Here is a 19,237-nt window from a genome sequence, read left to right on the forward strand (position 1 = left end):
ATGCACGTGATAATAGTATGGTGTACTTAGTACTAACACACTACGTGTGGCGGAGACGTAATAGTTTTCGAAACAATCAATCGAATCAGTCATTTATTGTTTAGAGATCATAAAGGGTGTCCACAGTTAAATTGCATCACTTAAAAGTACTGGCCAAAAATGAGTCCCTCAACCTATTGTCATTAAATTTTCAGGGTATGCAATACCATAGAGGTAACTCTAAGACTAGTCGGTCCTGAAGAAACGTGCTCAACTTTTTGGCTCACTCTGGTACTATCTTCGGTCCCAGGCTAATCGATGCACCCCTCGAAACTTTGGAAAATCTACGAACCCCTCATTTTATCTGACAAAGTTTCATAGCGAATCAAAACAAACATAGTGTAGTACTAGAATTTGAACTAGAATGGGGTACGTTAATCGATTTGCTTGGAACTAATAGGCTAGCCAAGTAGTGAGCCAATTTAAAATCGTTAGTTTCCACCGGTTGGTAATACTATATATATGCTTGGTGTACGTATCTTTATTTCACTCTATTTCTTCATCAAATCCAAATGCCCGAATTTTATTCTTAATTCCACCTATAAAATTTTGTACAACGGTTGAATCGACATTCTTTTCTGCTTTCAAGCATGATTTCAACATTTTCAGCTCCGTAGTGACAACTTTAGAATGCTCAAGGAGTTCGTGTTTCATTATAGCCCAATATCTTTCGACACGAAATTGACCCCATTCGCCTTGTACCACTCCAGATCGGCCCTTTCCTAATAAACAAATACCATACACGAACTGTATCCCGGATGGTTTGAATGATACCCCGAACACGTCGTTTAGATCTCTTTTATGGTTATTTTTATTAGGGATGAAAAAGTGAGAAGAGGCTAAATCCGGTAAAAAATTGGAGGAGCATTGTGTGATTTGAGAAACGGAAGCAGTCGTTTCTTGAGGCACTCATTCCTGTAGACTTGGTCATTTACAGTTGCAGTTGTTACGAAAGGCTTGCTCCGTTTTCCGCACGAACAAATCGCCTGCTCAATCATAAACTTCTTGGGGAACTTCGACACTTGCTGTTTTCTGAGGGACTCTGAAACATCGAACTTGTTTTTCGCAGTCACATACTGGTTTCCCGGAATTTGTATGAAGTCCGCTTTTACGTATGTTTCATCGTCCATAATACAGCAGTGTGGTTTGTCAACATTTGTGTGTACAGGTTACGTGACCGCGTTCTAGCTGTCCTATTCTGTCGTCCATTGCGTTTTAGTGCTTTCTAAACCTTGAATGAACGTAGTCCTGCTCAGTTCTAGGCTTTCTGTACGAAACTTGTTGTCATGTGTAGTTTTTTCGAGACATCCCGAACGGAATAGTTGGGTTTGCGTTTGAAGGCAGCAGCCACTCGCTTGTAATCTTCAACGCAGTACGGAACCGTTGTTGAGGTGATTGTGCAAAATTTTCTCGAGCACGCGCTGTTCCTTCGACTCCCTTTTCAAAACTACTAGAAGTTTCACAATGAAACTCACACAGTGTAAACAATACACGCTGAGGCCATCTCACCCAAAATGTCATTAAAATTAATCCAAACTAATTAATGCAAATTAACTGTGGACACCCTTTATCTTGGCTGATGGTCTCTGGACTTGAAGCAACCTGGAATCGCCTTTGTTAACCCAGACAACCAGAAGTCGTACATACAGTTTCGTAAATTGTTACAGTTTAAGTCATCATCGCACACAAATGCCATACATCGCATTATGTTTAAGTTAAATCGTAAGTCATAAGTTAACAAAGTTACATCATGTCAAAGTTGACCATTTTGTATGAAAATCGGCATGCGCTGCTATTTTATCGAACACAGCTGTAACCCGATTTAATTTGGCGTTCTATACGATTTAACTTAAACATAATGCGATGTATGTCAGTTACCAAAGCTACATCATGTCAAAGTTGACCATTTTGTATGAAAATAAGCATGCGCTGCTATTTTATCGTAAGACTTTCCAAATTGAATTTGCAGGGCAGATTTCGCGATTTTCGCGGATTTGAACTTCCAAACAAAAATTGTAGAATTCATTGTAACCTTTCCGTCCCGGATTATTTTGCTGTCATCAATTTTGTTATTCATTTGCCACTCAATTTTTTACCGGCTCAAACCAAACACCCTGCAAATAATCGAGAAATGATCTCAATTCCATAAGTCACACCGGATTTTCACGGAAATTCCCTGAGGTCTGTCCAATGTGAGACATTTTCCAATATGAACATAGCATTTTTCGTTGTCAAATCATAAACGAATGGTATTATGCGAGTCATTGCCATGTATACTGGATATTCTAGGTTCTCCAAATCGTCCTGGAGTTCAGTTGATTTGTTATACTATATCAATCAAGACTGCAAAATGTCTGTAGTATCGAAATATGTCCAAACAGATTCAAAGTGTCAATGTGGATTATACCCGACCTATTGCTACGTATACAAGATGTTAACGGTTCTGAAATCATTCTGGAGATCAGATTATTTTTTTACTAGATTACCCAAGACTAATTCAAAATCTGTAGTATAGAAATATGCCCAAACAAATTTGCAGTGTCTATGTGGATCATGCCAACCTATTTTCGTGTATGTCAAATGTTCTAGGATTTCCAAATCGATATTTCGATACTACAGATATTATCTTAGTCTAGTAAAACAAATCATCTGAACTGCAGGACAATTTGGAGAACCTAGATCATCTGGTATACGTGGAAATAATTAAACATTATCCATATAGACCCTATAAATATGTTTAGACATATTTAGATACTACAGACTTTATCTCAGTCATGGTTGATTTAGTAAAATAAATCATCTGAACTCCAGAACGATTTGGGGAACTTAAAACATCTGGTATGCATGACAATAGTTCATGCATGATTCACATAGACACTGTGCATCTGTCTGGAAATAGTTCGATACATTGTCCCAATATCGGTTGATCTAGTAGGTTAAATTATCTGAACTCCAGGACGATTTAAAGAACCTTGAACATCTGGATTACTCGGAAATAGATCATGCATGATCCACATAGACACATTGAATCTGATTGGACATTTTTCGATACTGCAGACATTATTGCAGTCTTGGTTGATCTAGTAGAACAAATCAACTGATGTCCTGGACGATTCGGAAAACCTATAATTTCCAGTATACATAGTAATAAGTTATGATTTGACAAAAAAAGAGCTAGGTTCATATTAGAAATAGAAAATATCATGAAATTGTCTCACCATTGGACAGACTCCAACGAACAACCGCGACGTGACCAACAAGTGTGACTTATGAAACTCTGGTAATTTCTCGATTATTTGCAGGGTGTTTGGTTTGAATCGGTAAAAAAAGAGAAAACTAGAACCAAATTAACTACAATATTTAGGACAGTAAAATACGTCAAATTTCAAGAAAATTTGCATTTCAAATGAAAATGCATTTATTTATTTTTTAAATAATGTTTCATCAAATCTAGGCCGGTATTATTCAATAGATTCTCATAATGTAAGGGTGTTTTATTATGATCACTAATTACTCAGAATCTATGCTATACATAAATAATTGAAGATGATACAATGTAATTTCTTTAACTCAGTCGGATAAGCCGCAGCTACAAAGCAAGTCCATGCTGGAGACGACTGAGTTCGATTCCCGTCCGGTCTATTAATTTTTCGGGTAGGAAAATTTCTCTACTTCCTTGGGCATAGGATGGTACAGGCATAGAAAGCACTCATTAAAAATGTGAAAGTACTTCAAAGAACACTAAGTTGAGAGCTGGCAAAAATCTAATATGCTATAAGCAATAAGCTTGAAATGCCATGTAGTAGTATACAAATGCTATTTTTAGGCAATGTAAACATTTTTTGTTCGCGGATTAGTATTTGAAGTCGCGGATTTCTTTTGAGAAATCGCGGATTTCGCGGATCAAATTTAGAAAATCTTGTAACAGCCCTAAATTTGTTATTATAGATCAAATCATTTATGACATTTTTTGGCATTCTTCACGATTCTAGCAGAAAGTTCAAATATTTCACCAAAAGTTCTTGTTCAACGATTTTTGTCAATTATCAAGTGTCCGTGGTTTTCAATATTCAAAAAGTTTGCATTTTTTTTATGAGCTTTAAAAAAAAATTGAAGATACATTTTGTGAAATATTTGAGTTTTTGAGACTTTTTTGAAATTTTTACTCAAAATTACAAAAAAATATATTATGTCTATTTTTTCCAAATAAACAATTTGTCTCTAAAACTTTGTCTCAAATATTACTTAGATTAGAAGTGACGTTTTGGTGCTACAATTATTAAAAATTACAATGACGTCATTTTGAATTTTTTTTACAATATTCAAAATGGTTGATTTTTTGCAAAATGTGAATGATTGCCCATAACAAACAATGCAAAGTTTCATGCAAACCGGAGAAGGTCGAGTTTTTCCGATTCGTCATTTGGCGTGGAACTGCTCAATAAAAGAATATTAAATAATCCGGCACCACTTAAAATTTTGGTATTGTAAAATTTTGTTCCCTAGAAAACGTTCATACCTATAGCCGAAACATCGCACTAATTAAACAAAGGACTGAAAAATCTGCACAACAAATCTTGTATGATAGGTTACAATTTTCAGAGAATTCGTTTATAATTTTGAAAATATGAATCCTCCTCAAAACAAAATCACGAAACCAAGAGGCTTAAAGCTCATTTAATGTCCCAAACGCCTTACTTAATCTGCGAATTATTTCATCAAATTTTATACGAATTGGTTTGATAGTTTTGGAGTTCCGAAACTCTTAAAAGTGCTAACGTATTTTTGTCGGATGGCCTTGCTTGTACTGTAGTAACTTGGAAGTCAGCACGCTTTCCATAACCGACCTGTTCTTCAACATAGGCTCCATAAAAGGAAGTAGCGGTACTTAAAACCTTCGACATAACCCACCGGAACAAAATCAAAGGAGGAACACGCGAAGGGGACATTGTAGACATCGTCTTCCATTGGGGTAGACCCGGCATGGCGAAGTTGGCATTCATTATACGATACTACAAACACCACTACATCCGAAATTCTTACTATAAATGGTATCAATGTATACGAGAGCAAGAGAGCAAACGCAAATGAGCAAGGTGGAAAAAAAAATTCCCGGGCCGGCATTCAATGTTCTCTCCGACTTCCGCCTTCCTGTACACCAAGTCACCACACTTTTCCCTTTTATGTTGTGCAGAAAAGCAACCACACCCCTGTGCCGAGTGGGAGAGCCACCGACGATGGCCAACTTGCAGAAACGCAGACTCCCAGCATCGCCGTCATCATCGCCATCATTGCCATCATTCTCGACATCTTCGTCGTCGTCGTCGGTTTGTCGGCGTTTGGGGTAGGGTGAGTTCTTTCATCTCACACCCGAATTGGACTCCCCGCTCTTGGTTTGCTATTTTCACAGCCAACCCCCACCCCATGGCGCACGGAGCATGTCCCAAAATGTAGGGCATCCGAGCACAAACATGTCTGCCTCTATCGATCGCAATTTTTTTTTTTGTTTTTTGCAATCGCACAACCCATGGAGATTGTCCATCAGTTTTGGTACGGTTCAATGATAATTTACCAATACCACTACCTCGTGCTGATGACTATTTCTCCTAGAGTGGAGAAAGGATAATTGTCACCCCCTGAAGTGATGAGCGGAAAACGGAAATGGCTTCTTCAAATGTGACCGTTGACGTAGATAGCATTTTTTGTATGCAAAAAGTGTATTCGCTCCTCTTAAACGTGTACCAACTAAGCTGTTTTTCAGACACGTTTGATTATTTTCGAAGGAAATATGAACTCTATCATTTGTTTTCTTGATTGTTGACTAGGTACACATTAAGTTTTGACTGTCGAATGTCGGTACCGCCGAGCAGCTCTGCAATAAATTTTACTACAATACCTATCTATCTATCGTAGATTTTCAGGAAAATGTCTACATCCATTAGATTTTATTGATCTTTTATTGATGTTATGCACGCTAAGATCAGATAACCCAAATATAGGTTTACTTTACCCAAATCAGGCGTAAACTGCACGAACTCAGATATAGGTAAATTTTTTAACCCAAATATGGGTAAATTTAAATCAAATTTGCATAAAAATAAATCATTTATGGTTCACAAGAACCCATATTTGGGTTAAAAAAATTTACCCATATGTGAGTTTGTGCAATTTACGGCCAATCTCGGTAATCTCTTTGTACCGTCTAGGTAAACTGATCTTAGCGTGTGTATCGTAAATTTTATTGAAAATATCAAATTCAAAATTAATTATTTCAAACGCAGTGGCCTGAGGTTTCAAAACATTAGTAAATTTCGACACAATTTAGTCAGATATTTTCAAGAAAGTTATAGATACGGGTTTTTTTTTTATATGAGGATTACATATTGCATACTCATCAAATCCATCAATCCAATTAGATTAGCTTCTTAGACCGTTTAGAATAATCGAAAAATAGTCACATATCAAGGTATAAAACATCGATGTTTTTTGTTCGAGAGTCGACTGTATAACTGCCGTAAATCGAAAAAATAATATAGCGTCCTGAAATTTGACAAATTTGCCTAATCAAATTAAAATAGCTTAATTTGTTGTCAAGCACGGATGTTTTCAAGTTCTAGAGACGTTAGGACTTTGGAGCAAAACTCAAAATGCAATCCAGTTTTTTACCTACTGAAATACAAAACTGGTTTGAATTCACCTTGAATCTCAGCTTCTGGCGAATACCTATTCATTGGCATTCTTTTACCGCTATATAACCGTAGCTCGCGTACTAATAATGACATTTCCCACATTTCTAATTTTCCGCCCAGAATGTCGATCATAAACTGAAGCTGCGCTCCAAGAAGGGACAGCTACCATTCGTCGAGGTAAATGGAGAGGAAATCGCCGACTCGGCCATCATCATCAAGGAACTGGCCCAGCGCTACGAGAAGGATCTGGATGCCGCCTTGACCCAGGAACAGCGCAACATTGCTCACGCCATGATTTCCATGCTGGAGAACCATCTGATCTGGGTGCTGCTGTTCTGGCGCAGCAAAAACCCCGACCTGATGATCAAGGGCTACAAGGTGAACCTTCAGCACGCCCTGGGAAGCCGTCTGCCCAACGCAGTGCTCAACTTCCTGTTCAAATTCCAATTCGGTCGCAAGGTAAATGAGTTTGATCTTGTCGAGGCATTCCACCACCATGTCGAGAATTTCGTATCATTCCCCTTCCCCTGTTCTAATGGTAACACCTTGCATGCCATCCTGACCTTCCCTTCCTGCCTCTTAATGCATGACATATTTCCGTAGTGTGCACCCATTTTTAACCTTCCACCATCAATTTCTAACAAAACAAGTATTTACAGGGAGCCAAAAAGGTGAAGGCCCAAGGTCTCGGTGTGCACAAGCCCGAGGAAATTGAAGAATTCGGCAAGCAGGATCTGAAGGTGCTTTCCGAACTGTTAGCCGACAAGCCGTTCTTCTTTGGCGATGAACCAACCACGGTAAGAGCGCAAACCCATTCTCAATCAATAAACCCAATCTCTAATCCCTTCGTTTTGGTTTGAATTGTAGCTCGACTGCGTCGCATTCTCCGTCCTGGCTCAAGTTCACTACATTTCCGACGAGGTGAAGTACGCGCTGAAGGAATTCATGCAGGAGAACTGCCCTAACCTGGTCGGACACGTTTCGCGGATCAAGGAGCGCTGCTTCCCCGACTGGGACGATATCTGCACGAAGCTGGATCTGAACGCCCATCTCCCGAAGCCAGAGTGAGTGTTTTTCATGTTGCGTCTTTTTGTTTATTATATGCGTTACTAGACCGGAAAATGTGGTAATCAATCATCTTGTTCTGCTATTTTGGGTGGCCTTTCATACGTCGTCAGTTTAACCTCGACCCGAGTCTGCATACAGGACAGAACCTTGACATGAATATATGGCGATTTGTAAGATTGATGTAGACTACATGATTTGGCTGTTAGTTACGGGCCAAGGTTTCCAGGCAGACGTAGCATAAATTTAGCAATCGTATTTAGCAGCAAGAAGTGTACAGGGATTCTTGGGGCAAGATGAACAATGTCTTAAAACCACAGATTAAAAAAAAAAACATTTACATATTTGTAAAACGAGCCCTGAACCTCCTCTAATAATTATTCTCTTGATGCGTATTGCAAAATATGTGGAGGTAAATTACATAGAAAGGGGTTGTTTGTTGAAGCTGGTAAAACATATTATTGTTCGATTCAAGCATGGTAATTATGTATGTTTGACATTTATAATTTTCCCGGTTAATCTTGATTTGAATATCAATTACCGTAAAACGCTATAACTCATCGCACTGTTCTAATTCCGCGTATTCGAAACAAAACGAAATATTGGTGTCAATCAAATGCTAAATTGAGTCTAATTCATTACGAGTTCCATTGTTTTAAAATGAGTGCTGCATGCCATTTTGCTTCTGTGGCCTATTGATTATGCTAAAAATGCGCGTAGCAAACAAAACAGTGTTTTCGTTTCAAAAACGTGATTCGTTCTGAAATGTGGTACGCATCCTTTATGGACAGGTGTGTTACAATAGAAAATCAGTGAATTACAATAGAAAATCTCATGCGCGGAATAAGGACACTGATCTTTTTGCTTGAGCCTAATTCCGTGGGTTGCATTTCGTACTTGCCTGAATAATTGTTAAAAGTGCTTTAATCGATATAAAAACGTGTGGGGCTGTTCGTTAACCTCGTATAACGTTTTTGTTTAGATTTTAAACACTGTACACATAAAAATAAATGGTTGAAGTTTAGAAATTTTACAGATTTGTTGCCCTTTGCTTTTCTAAACTTTATGCGTAATTTATGTCCAGTCCTGAAATGTCTTAGAGCAAGAGGGACGTAATAAGCATCCCGCACTCCAGTCCTAAACTTTATTGGTAGTAAGTTCAATATCACCATTGCAATGATTACTGATAAATTAATTTGATTCGGACCATAAGTAATCCAAGGCTTAAAGCACAGGAAGCTCTCTATGCCCCTCTTTCCCCTATTTACTAGTGGTATTACATAATCTCTAGTCTTAATTGACCATGCCATCTTTTTAACTTTTTGAAGAGCATTGAACCTGATTGTGCCATGACGAAATTACGGATGAAGTAAGGGGGAGGTTATTCCGGCTTGTTTTACCACTGAGACAGAGGGTACCTCAGCAATATCTTAAGCAAGGATGTTGAAAATGAATGAAGACGAATTATTTAATGTATGATCGTACTAAATTAATTGTATAGTGGGAGAGGAGGGTATTCAATAATGCTTACATATGAATAATCATTGAAATGTTTTTTTTTTTCCCTGTTCGGGACCTAACACCACTTCGACCAGTAATTTGATCTATTGTAGTATATCCCGTGTCCTCAGTTTAGTGCATGTCGTATTACTCCATCACTATTGAGAAATGATGAAGTATTCGATTTTTTCACAGTTGTCATTCTTGTCTTTATCGCAAGGATCCGACTCTAATTGAAAGGTTCTGATATTTATACCCTTCGGAGTGTTGAAACACCCTCCAAAGGCGCGCCCCTTTGTCAGTCAAAATTGGATTTCTTAGCAACAAAATTAAGGAATGACACCGATAATGACCATGCATCAGAACCTAAGACTAGGGAACTAGGGAACGTAACAACTTCAAACCTAGGGAACAACGAATAGAAGATTAGAAATCACATAGATGAAGGCTAACTAACTCATTTTTTTCCTTGTTTCAAGATCATCCTTGGTGGACAAAGCCGAGTCTTGTCACTATCAACAAGGCATAAAAAGTAACAAGGACTAAGATGTGTTCCTTGGATTACTGAAAAATCCAGGACTAGGAATCGGTGGTAGATCTTATATCACGTAACGTACCACGAAAAGGTGATCTACCCACGCTACGGGGCAATGTTATTCTAGGTGCTGTTTATAAACTACGAACAGTTTTTTGGGATTGGAGACAATTGCCTATGCATTTTTTTTGTATTTGTATGGACGGTAGTCTTCTGACAGCCGAGAACAATTCAGTTTAGAGTATTCGTAATCTGAGCAAAGCATTTGATGCAAGAATATTGAATGTAATTTGAACTATTTCTTCACGGTTCTGGGACGTATTTCAGTTTCAAGGTTTCGTACTCAGGAATATTTTGAAGATTGCGGACTTTATTAATATTTTTAATATTTTAAACACGAAATATTTGCAAGGTTTCGTACCCATTTTTTTTTTTTATAATATTGAATTTAGTTATTTTAATCCCAGACCTAAAACTAAACCAAGGCTGCAGGTCACTTGAAATTTATCGGATCTTGGACTTGGAAACAACTTAACTAAGATCTTGGAATATGGAAACTGGGATTTTCTTCAGGGACAAATATGTTTTCGATCGATTAAAGTAACTCAAAATTTAGTCAATTTCTCGAAATTGCAAAAACTGGGTTTAAATGAGTAAGATTTTCCTCAATGTTCCTCAAAAATCGGCTCGAATATGAGGAAAATCTATGAAAATTGTACTTAGTCTTTGAGTTTTCTCGTAAACTGAGTAAAATTGTTATCGATAATTTTACTCACTCCTTAACATAATTTTTTGCGCTTTTGTGTCGAATTCGACTCATTTTTGAGTTACTCTCATCGGCCGTGCAGATCCCAGTGTTGAAAAAGATATCAACATGTAGGGCCATAGAAAATTGAATAGGAAGGATTTTTCAAGTGAATTTCGATGAAGAGATTTGCTAGGAGCTGTCCATCAATTACGTAGATAGGTTTTGATAGATTTCACCTTCTTTGAGTTGTTTACGTAGTTTATGGATAGCCCCTTCGAAAAGCATTTCAAGATAATAATGATATAAGATGAAGAATTGTGAACAGTTATAAGTAGAATTATATGGTAATTTTGGTTTTGGTTTTTGGTCCAAAGGTAATTCTGAGGAAAACTTCAAAAGAACTCTGTTTTCTGATGATACATTATCTAATAATTCTGATAACATAATAGGGAATTCTGATAATACATAATAGGGAATTCTGAGCTATGAAAATTCTGACAAGAACTACTAAGGAATTACGACATGAATTCCAAGAGATTTGTGATAAACATTCTGAATGTGAAGATAGAGCAGATTCCTAGGAATAGCAGGGCTGGTAGCGGGACACTTTTTAGTGACTTGGTCACTATTTTCAAGTCAGGCACTAAAGTCACTATTCCTTAAAATTTAGTCACTAAAGTCACTTTTTTACGACCAATGTTGAGAGTAAAGTCTGACAAGAAGAGTTGTGAACATATGAAACGTTAATGGTTGACGAAATCTAATATTTTGATTATTTTTTATCTTGAAATTGTCATAAATCTATCATAAATATTCAGAGATTTCGAAAAGGCGGCTATTTTACATTGAGATTTTCATACCAGAAAATCACGGAAAACTTACGTGAATTTCACTTAACCTTCATCAGCATGACATGTGGACTGGATCAGTGAATCTAGTGGAATTCATTACCATGTCATTGAATTTTATGTGTGTCACGTGTACCTTATTGAATTCCTATTTTGAAGATGTTACCTGAATTTTCATGTATAAATTACCTTTTCCGTTGGTTCAATGTATAATGTAAAAAAAAGTCTAAGGAAATATACAAGCTCTCGACATTTATTCAAAGGCCAGAAATTTAAATAATCTTTGACCCCCGGTAGCCTTAATATTTGGCCAAACATCGAGAAAATACATCATGTCACAGATTCTTGAGTTCCTTTTTAAGTCCATTAAATTGTATTGTATTTTTTCCATACTATTTAATATTCCGGTAATACAAAAACCAAAAGTCCATGTCCAGGTCTTAGAAAAAAAAATTAAAAAACTCTAAAATGTATTCCTAATTCTTTAATTTTTCACGATAGAGATTTTAAGTCCTCAACGCATTCAATTTTGTTTTATGCCCGTGATCATTCAATCTGGCAAAATTTTCCTCGTGCCATAATAATGAGATTTTTTCTTCAACTGCGATCTAGAAAAGTTGTCAAGATCCCAGAGTTATTATTCTTTTCCTATGTTTTAGGTGTTACAGAAGATTCTTGAGAGGAATGGAGCAAAGTAAAAAGATGACCAGTTCGTTATAGCAACTACAAAGAAGAGAAGGTTTTTTTATTAATATACTCATGGCTAACTTATGTAGATCTATGTACATTTAATTCTAGACTGCAATTCTTCATGTTGCTTAATGCATCGATTCATATATATCCTAGATCTTCAAAAATTGCTGTCCTAAAATTTAAAAAAAAAAATTATAAAATCGGTACTTTGAACATTTTTCTCTGTGCTTCAATTTCGCGGTCTAAAACAAATTCGTGTTCTGCAGAGTGAGTAAATGGAGGTTACTCTTGCTTATTCAATTCATACTTATTTTTCATGAAAAATCATGGAATAACGGTTGATTGGAACCATTTCTTTCCGATCAATAAATGTCAATATTGGTCACTTTTTTAATGTTTAAAAGTCACTAGTTGGTAACTATTTTCGTAATTTTAGTCACTTAAGTAACTACTATTACATCACATACCCACTACCAGCCCTGGTAGTAGTAGTAGTAGTTCTAAGTAGCACTACATGCTAGTTTTACTAGATTGTGAGTTCAGAAGCATTCTAAGAAGAGATCCAACAGAATTAAACAAAAACCTAAATGGTATTTTCAAGAGAAATTCAAGCAGATTTTGGAACAATACTCGGGGAAATCTGAAGAGATTTGTAATATAATTTTGAGCAAAATTCCAAGGCAATTTTGTGGAGAATCCCATGGTTGTTCTTAATCGCAGACTTAAGCAAAAATATTGAGAATTTAAAAAAAAAAGCCTCTCTATTTAGAACTCACTGGAACGGTTAACTTCATAGTTTGTGTGGTACTCCGGAACAAGAACTAGCTTCTTAATTCACTTCACGGAATCGGATTTACAGAGAAGTAAATAAACACGTCTTACTCTTCCAGATACACAATTTATTCTACTCGAGCTTACGTATCTAAAGTCATAGCCTACTACTAACTTACTGCTATAGATAGCACATCTCCCTTTTTCTAGGATGTATTACAATCAAGATTACAATCAATTAAACTAACAAAGTTTCTTCACTTCTCAAGGACGTTGAGTCCATTTTGTAATGACTTAAATCTTAATACTAGGCATGGGAACTTCACACTCCTCAGCTGTAAATCCTGAAAAATCTTCTTCTAAAGCTTCAGAGTTGTTCAATGTTTCCTGCAGTGATGATGTAACGTCATTTCGTACCTTTTTCAGATGAGCCACGTTCCTTTCGTAAGTTCTTCCGGAATCTTGATCTTCTATTGTAGCTCTGGGTCCCGATCGATTTGTAACAGTGTATTTTGTTCTCTTGAAAGTCGTCGATAGCTTATTCCCTGGAGTGAGATTTTCCATGAGTACTGTATCACCTTGCGCAACGTTTGACTCCTTCGCATGCCGTCTGATGTCTTCTCTTTCTTTCCCTTTTTGTTTGTTTAGAAAACCTAGATCACGATAATCAGAGGTTGGAGGTACGGTTTCAATATCGTCCATAGCTGGTAGCTTGGACCTTATTGTCCTTCCGCAGAATAACTCCGTTGGCGTCTTCCCAGTTGTAGAATGCGGAGTCGTATAGTACATAATCAAGTAATCTTTTAAATCACTCTTTCAGTCTCTGCCGAGCGCGTGACTGATTTGCAACCTCTTCAATAGTGATCTATTTTGGCGCTCAACTAAACCATTCTCCTGTAGCCAGTATGGTGCAGAATGATTGAGAACGATGCCGTGAATTTTGCTGTAATCTTCAATTTCCTTACCAATGAACTGCTTGGCGTTGTCGAGTGTGATAGTTCTCGGATAACCTAAACGGGTAATAATTTTACTTAAGCGTTCAAAGTTTTAATGAGCAGTTATTCGAGTCATAACTTCGACCTCTTTGTACCTACTGAAGTAGTCAATAACTACCAATAAGTATTCGCCAGAAGGAAGAGGACCCATGAAGTCAATGGCAATATCAACCCACGGCTTTGTTGGCAATTGCCTGCGACTCATTGGGACTGGTCGGCTCTGAAGTCCAATTAGTTGACATCCTTCACATACTGCACAACATTCCCTCGTCTCTCGATCCATTGAAGGCCACCATGCACGATCTCGCAATCGTCTTTTCATGACTGATTCACCCGGATGCCCTTCGTGAGCAAGCTGTAACATGCGTTGCCGTAGTTGCTTAGGAACAACAAGTTTATTGCCTCTGATCATGGTGTCCCCAATGAATCCCAACTCATTTCGAAAAGGTTCAAACGATTTTGCTAATACGTTACTCCAGTTGCCAGACCGAAGACATTCTCTTACGGCTGTTATCTCTGGATCATCGCGGGTTGCATCTTCAATTTCATCAACATCAACTGCAACAGATTCCTGGATTGCCAACACCATAAATTTATTATCTTTCTCGAAGTCCTCAGCACCATCAGAATGAACCAATCGAGATAAAGAGTCTGCGATATTTCCGTTTCCTTTTCGATACTTGACCTTGCACATAAAGGATTGTAGTCCCAAGACCCAACGTTCAATGCGAGCGCAGGGTGTGAAAGATGGAGAAAAAATAACTTCAAGTGGCTTATGGTCTGTCTCTTATTCAAATTCACGACCAATCAAGTATAATGAAAATTTCTCAACTGCCCATACCAAAGTAAGTGCCTCTTTTTCCGTTTGGCAGTAGCGCTTACGGGACTAGTTAGGCTCTTACTAGCATAGCATATTATGCGAGGATCATTGTCGGTAATGTCTTTAAATTGAACCAAGACAGCGCCTAATGCAACAGGTAAGGCGTCTGCTACCACCCTAGTACGCAAAGCATTATCAAAGAAAGCGAGAGTATCGGCGTTGGATAGCATTTGTTTCAGCTTTTCAAAACTCCGTTGGTGTTCCTTCGTCCAGGCGAACCTATTGGCACTGCATATCAGTTCCCGTAATGGTGCAGTAATGGTTGCTAAATCTGGGATAAACTTTCCAACGTATGTGACGCGACCTAAAAAACTTCTTACTTCGTCAGAAGAACGAGGTTCACGAAATTTCTGCAGCGCTTGCACCTTTTTCTCCGTTGAGCGTATTCCGTTAGAGGTGATAATATGACCCAAAAACTCGATTTGCCGTACTTTAAACATACATTTATCTTTGTTCAGCAGAATATTACGATCTTTCAAAACTGAAAGAACTATGTTTAAAGCCGCAGTTCAGTCTCCCCGGATACTACAATATCGTCAATATAATTAATGACGTTGTCACAACCAGCAAGTATTTGTTCCATCGTTTATTGAAACATTTCTGGGGCACATGAAATGCCAAACATCAGCCTTTTGTATCTATAAAATCCTTTATGACAAATAAAGGTTGTAATAGTTCGAGATGCTTCATCCAGTTCAATCTGATGAAATGCGTCTTTAACGGTTTTACATTCTTTATATACGATTAAAATTTATCATCATGGAATGATTTCAGAGTTCAGATTTCAGATTGTTGTGTTCAAATCCCGCAAAGGATTATCGGCTTTTTGTAGTTCTCATCTAATAAATTACCCTTACACTCGTGCAGAGACGAACCAGCCAACGGCTGAAAGTCTCTATAATAAAGAAATCAATCAATCAACCCTTATACTCTAACCAAACTCGCCATATCCGCAATTGCAGGCCAGAGACCAAGGAAAACAAGGAGGGCGCCGATACTGAGAAGACAGCCGAGCAGGATAAGAACGAATCGGAGAAGGAACTCGAGAAGGACAACTCCAACGAGAAGACGGAGAAGAAGGAGGAGAAGCCCGAAAAGGCAGCGGTGGAAGAGAACAAAGAGAAAGAGGAAGCTGCCGCCAAATAAGTTGCTCCGTAGAGTAGCTACTTGTTTATAATTATTATGATTACTGCAGAATTTTTTAGTTCTTTCACTATTGGCTAATTCTGTTCGGTTTTCGATTATTTTTTTTACGATAGTTGACAACTTGATTTTTTTTTTCATATTTGGTAAACATACTAGTAAGGGAAACGCAAAACGATAGTGAACTCGCGCGAAAGATTCGCGCGAGCGGTGGCAAACGAGAAAGTTTAGGTAGAAAGCATTTTTCGTGCGATTGTTAGTAGTTTTTCTTCTACTATCGGTTTTCTTGTCCTGAGTACGAAACGAGTAAGAAAGAAAAGGAATAGGTAAAGACGAAGATAATTACTATTGTTTAACTTATTTTTCAAATATGATACTTGTGTTTGCATTGTAAGCAAAGAATTAGAAAAGTCAAGTTACATCACAACTAGATCAGTTGATGATTCACACGTGTGCAATTTTGTACAAACACCGTGGAGAACAGTTTGCTCTTTCCAACGACAGAGAAGGAAACATCCGGCAATGAAGAACGGAGAGACAAGAATGGAATGAGATGCATGTAGTGTTTTTTTTTATTAGAAGAAAATTTACTAGCAGCAAAACAGATTAGTGGAATGAGAGAAAAAAAAATAGTAGAAGGTCATGACAATGTGTAATGTTCACTGCTTAAGCTATTCTTACGTTTATAATTTCAGATTTATTTTAGTATCTAAGATAAGGTAATATTTACGACGATTACTACAAAAATACTCAAAACATCCAATACTATGCGACCGTTCGCCGTTGGTCGTCGTGCTGAAGCGTGCCTGCGTTTTCGCCAGCGGTTTCACGTCAAAGGCATGCGACCAGTTCGAAATCATATGAAACCTGCGTTTTTTGCACCCCTGGTAAAGATAAAAAAAAAACTTTTTGTTTGTAGTAATACAACCTAAAGCAAAATGTAATAATGGTTATTATTACTATTATATATTTTATATATTATATTTTCGTATATATTTATAGTATTTTATATCAATTTTATGTATAGTAAAGTCTCTCTTTCTCTTTATGTTAGTTTAAGGTCAATGCAAAGAAAAAGAAGAAGAATTGATGGTCGTTTTTTCCAAATTTGTGTTTTGTACAAAATTTTGCGAGGTGAAGACATTTTCCCATTTCTTCCCAGGACGTTTTTATTCTTCAGATTGAAGCTAAAGAGTAAAAACCAGGCTGCGGGAAAATTTCCTTCAAAAAAAAACGTTTCGTTTTTTGGATCTATACGTGTACGGTTAGCGATATTCTAGAAGAAAGAGAAAGTACGAAAACGGTTGCAATTTTACAACACCTAGAAAACGTAAACGATAAATATCTCAAAACATTCTAATCAATAGGTTTTTTTTTCTGAAATAGTTTAGCCCATATTTTGTTCTTCAGATTCCCTTCTGCATGTGTATGCATCGTTCTTCATCATATTCCTTCTCTTTCCCGTTCACGAATCGTACAATAGTTTGAAAATGCTGCTGTCTAAGTTTGTTCCTTGAACTTGAAAACAGAAATTACATGACAAACGATAAAACATTTCCTAGTACATAAGTCGACTCCGCGCGGTTTTCCATACAATCAATGAACTTCATTACACACTCAAATACGCCACAAACACTGATAAAAGAAAATAGATCAAGCAGAAAATTTCGTTTATCTAGGATTAAACTCTGATGAATAAAGAATAAAACAGTGATAATTAAAAAAACAAACGAACCAAACGTGCACAATTGCAACTACGGAGAAAACTTCCAATGCTTCCAATTTTGGGCTCACGAATTCCGTGAACGGTGTCACAAAGGATGAACAAACTCAATCCGTTTCAATCACTGCCAATCCCTTAATGACTTTTCGAGGGTTTTCCATAACTTTCTGCTGTTCTGTTCGATTAGTTTTGTTTGTTGAAAAATGGGTAAGTTTTCTTTATTGTGTTTTATTCTATTCTTATTTTTTATCATTTAATTTTTCTTTCAGTTTTCAGCAGCCCCAAAGAGGGAAGAACTAACAAATAAGAAGATCTTTATCGAAAAGAACTGAGTTTAGGTTTTCTTTTATGAATAACTTATGATTTCAGCATGAACGAATCGAATTGAATTTGAGGTTAGGAATGGTAGGCGATGCCAAAAACTAGATCACCCGGCAATTTTCACAGTCTACTATGTATAATGCAATGTCTACTAGATTGTTTACGCTTGTTACGAAGCTTGGTTTCTTATTTCGTGATGTACAAATAAATTCCGAGAACGATTTTGTTAGGTACATTATACAAAACATTTCCAAAGGATAATTCTGTAAACTGTTCTGATTTTAAGGCTCATACGTACTTTGAAGGAACATTTTTGAAAAACAAAATAAAAAAACAACACTGAGTAGTGAAACAGTACATTTTTAAATGAAACCAAAGTAGACAACTAAAACAAAAACAAAAAACTGTTAGGGAATTAAACGAAATTATCCTACCGAATTCCAATACAACGTGTTAATACAGTTATACATAAAACAGAAACGAATCAAAAGAGCGACGGAACAAACACAACCATAACACGCTAATACACATTGAAACTAGAGAAAACAAGAAGAAACCCGACAACAAACGAAATAAGAAACACTAAAGTAAAGAAAATGTCACGCGCTCAAAATTTTTACAAAAATTTTAAAAGTCGCTCCAAGCGGCTGTTGCCATTTTTTGTATCAGCTCTACTGTATGTGAGAGATAACGAAAAAAGAAAACAAATTCATTCATCGTTTTATCACTCATAGCAAAACAGAGGAAACTAGATTAAAATTTACACACACATCTGTATGTTTGAAATAGTAAACTCATTCAAAACAAACCCAAACAACTATAATCAAAACAAAACAGAAAACCATCCCAAGCAAAAACCCGATCGAATAAACTCAGACACGAAAAATTCTCACTGGGAGTATATGGAAATTAACAAAAAGAAAAAAGGTAAATACATTATTATTAATAATAAGTAGGTAATAAAATAATCATTACAGTAAGTTGATCAAAAAAAAAACCATACAAAATTCATAAACCTAAGAGTGTGACTGCGACCCGGTGCGCTGCGAATTGAACCGAAAGTCGCTCCATCATCTCGACTCGCACCGCGGAAGCAAAATTTCCAAATCTAGCACAAAGATCAAAAAAATGGGAAACAACTTGGAAAAAAGAAACGCATAGCTAGAAACACGCTCACTTTGTTTTAAACAACAAAACTTCGTTACAAGTAGTTAAGCCAAAAACAACAAGCAACAAATCCTTCATTGTCATGCGTATTAGGGTCTCCATTGAAGTGCAAGTAAAATG

General features: G+C 36.9%; 1 protein-coding gene across 2 annotated transcripts in view; it reads left to right on the top strand.

Moving 5' to 3' along the window:
• fax (failed axon connections) overlaps positions 1-17,672 on the top strand; it is a 142,379-nt gene extending 124,707 nt beyond the window's left edge. The window contains exons 2-5 of one of the 2 annotated variants that reach the window (XM_065229947.1): positions 6,849-7,187; positions 7,379-7,525; positions 7,596-7,792; positions 15,726-17,672. In XM_065229947.1, the coding sequence (XP_065086019.1) occupies positions 6,849-7,187; positions 7,379-7,525; positions 7,596-7,792; positions 15,726-15,909 (867 nt within the window). In that variant the 3' untranslated portion in view covers positions 15,910-17,672. The remainder of the gene's footprint in view (positions 1-6,848; positions 7,188-7,378; positions 7,526-7,595; positions 7,793-15,725) is intronic. The other variant, XM_065229955.1, reaches the window with a different exon arrangement.
• The last annotated feature ends 1,565 nt before the right edge of the window (positions 17,673-19,237 follow it).

This window comes from Ochlerotatus camptorhynchus, unplaced genomic scaffold, assembly GCF_037179485.1.
Source record: "Ochlerotatus camptorhynchus isolate MF236.1 unplaced genomic scaffold, CSIRO-AGI_Acam_v1.1 ptg000025l, whole genome shotgun sequence".
Taxonomy (NCBI): Eukaryota; Metazoa; Arthropoda; class Insecta; order Diptera; family Culicidae; genus Ochlerotatus; species Ochlerotatus camptorhynchus.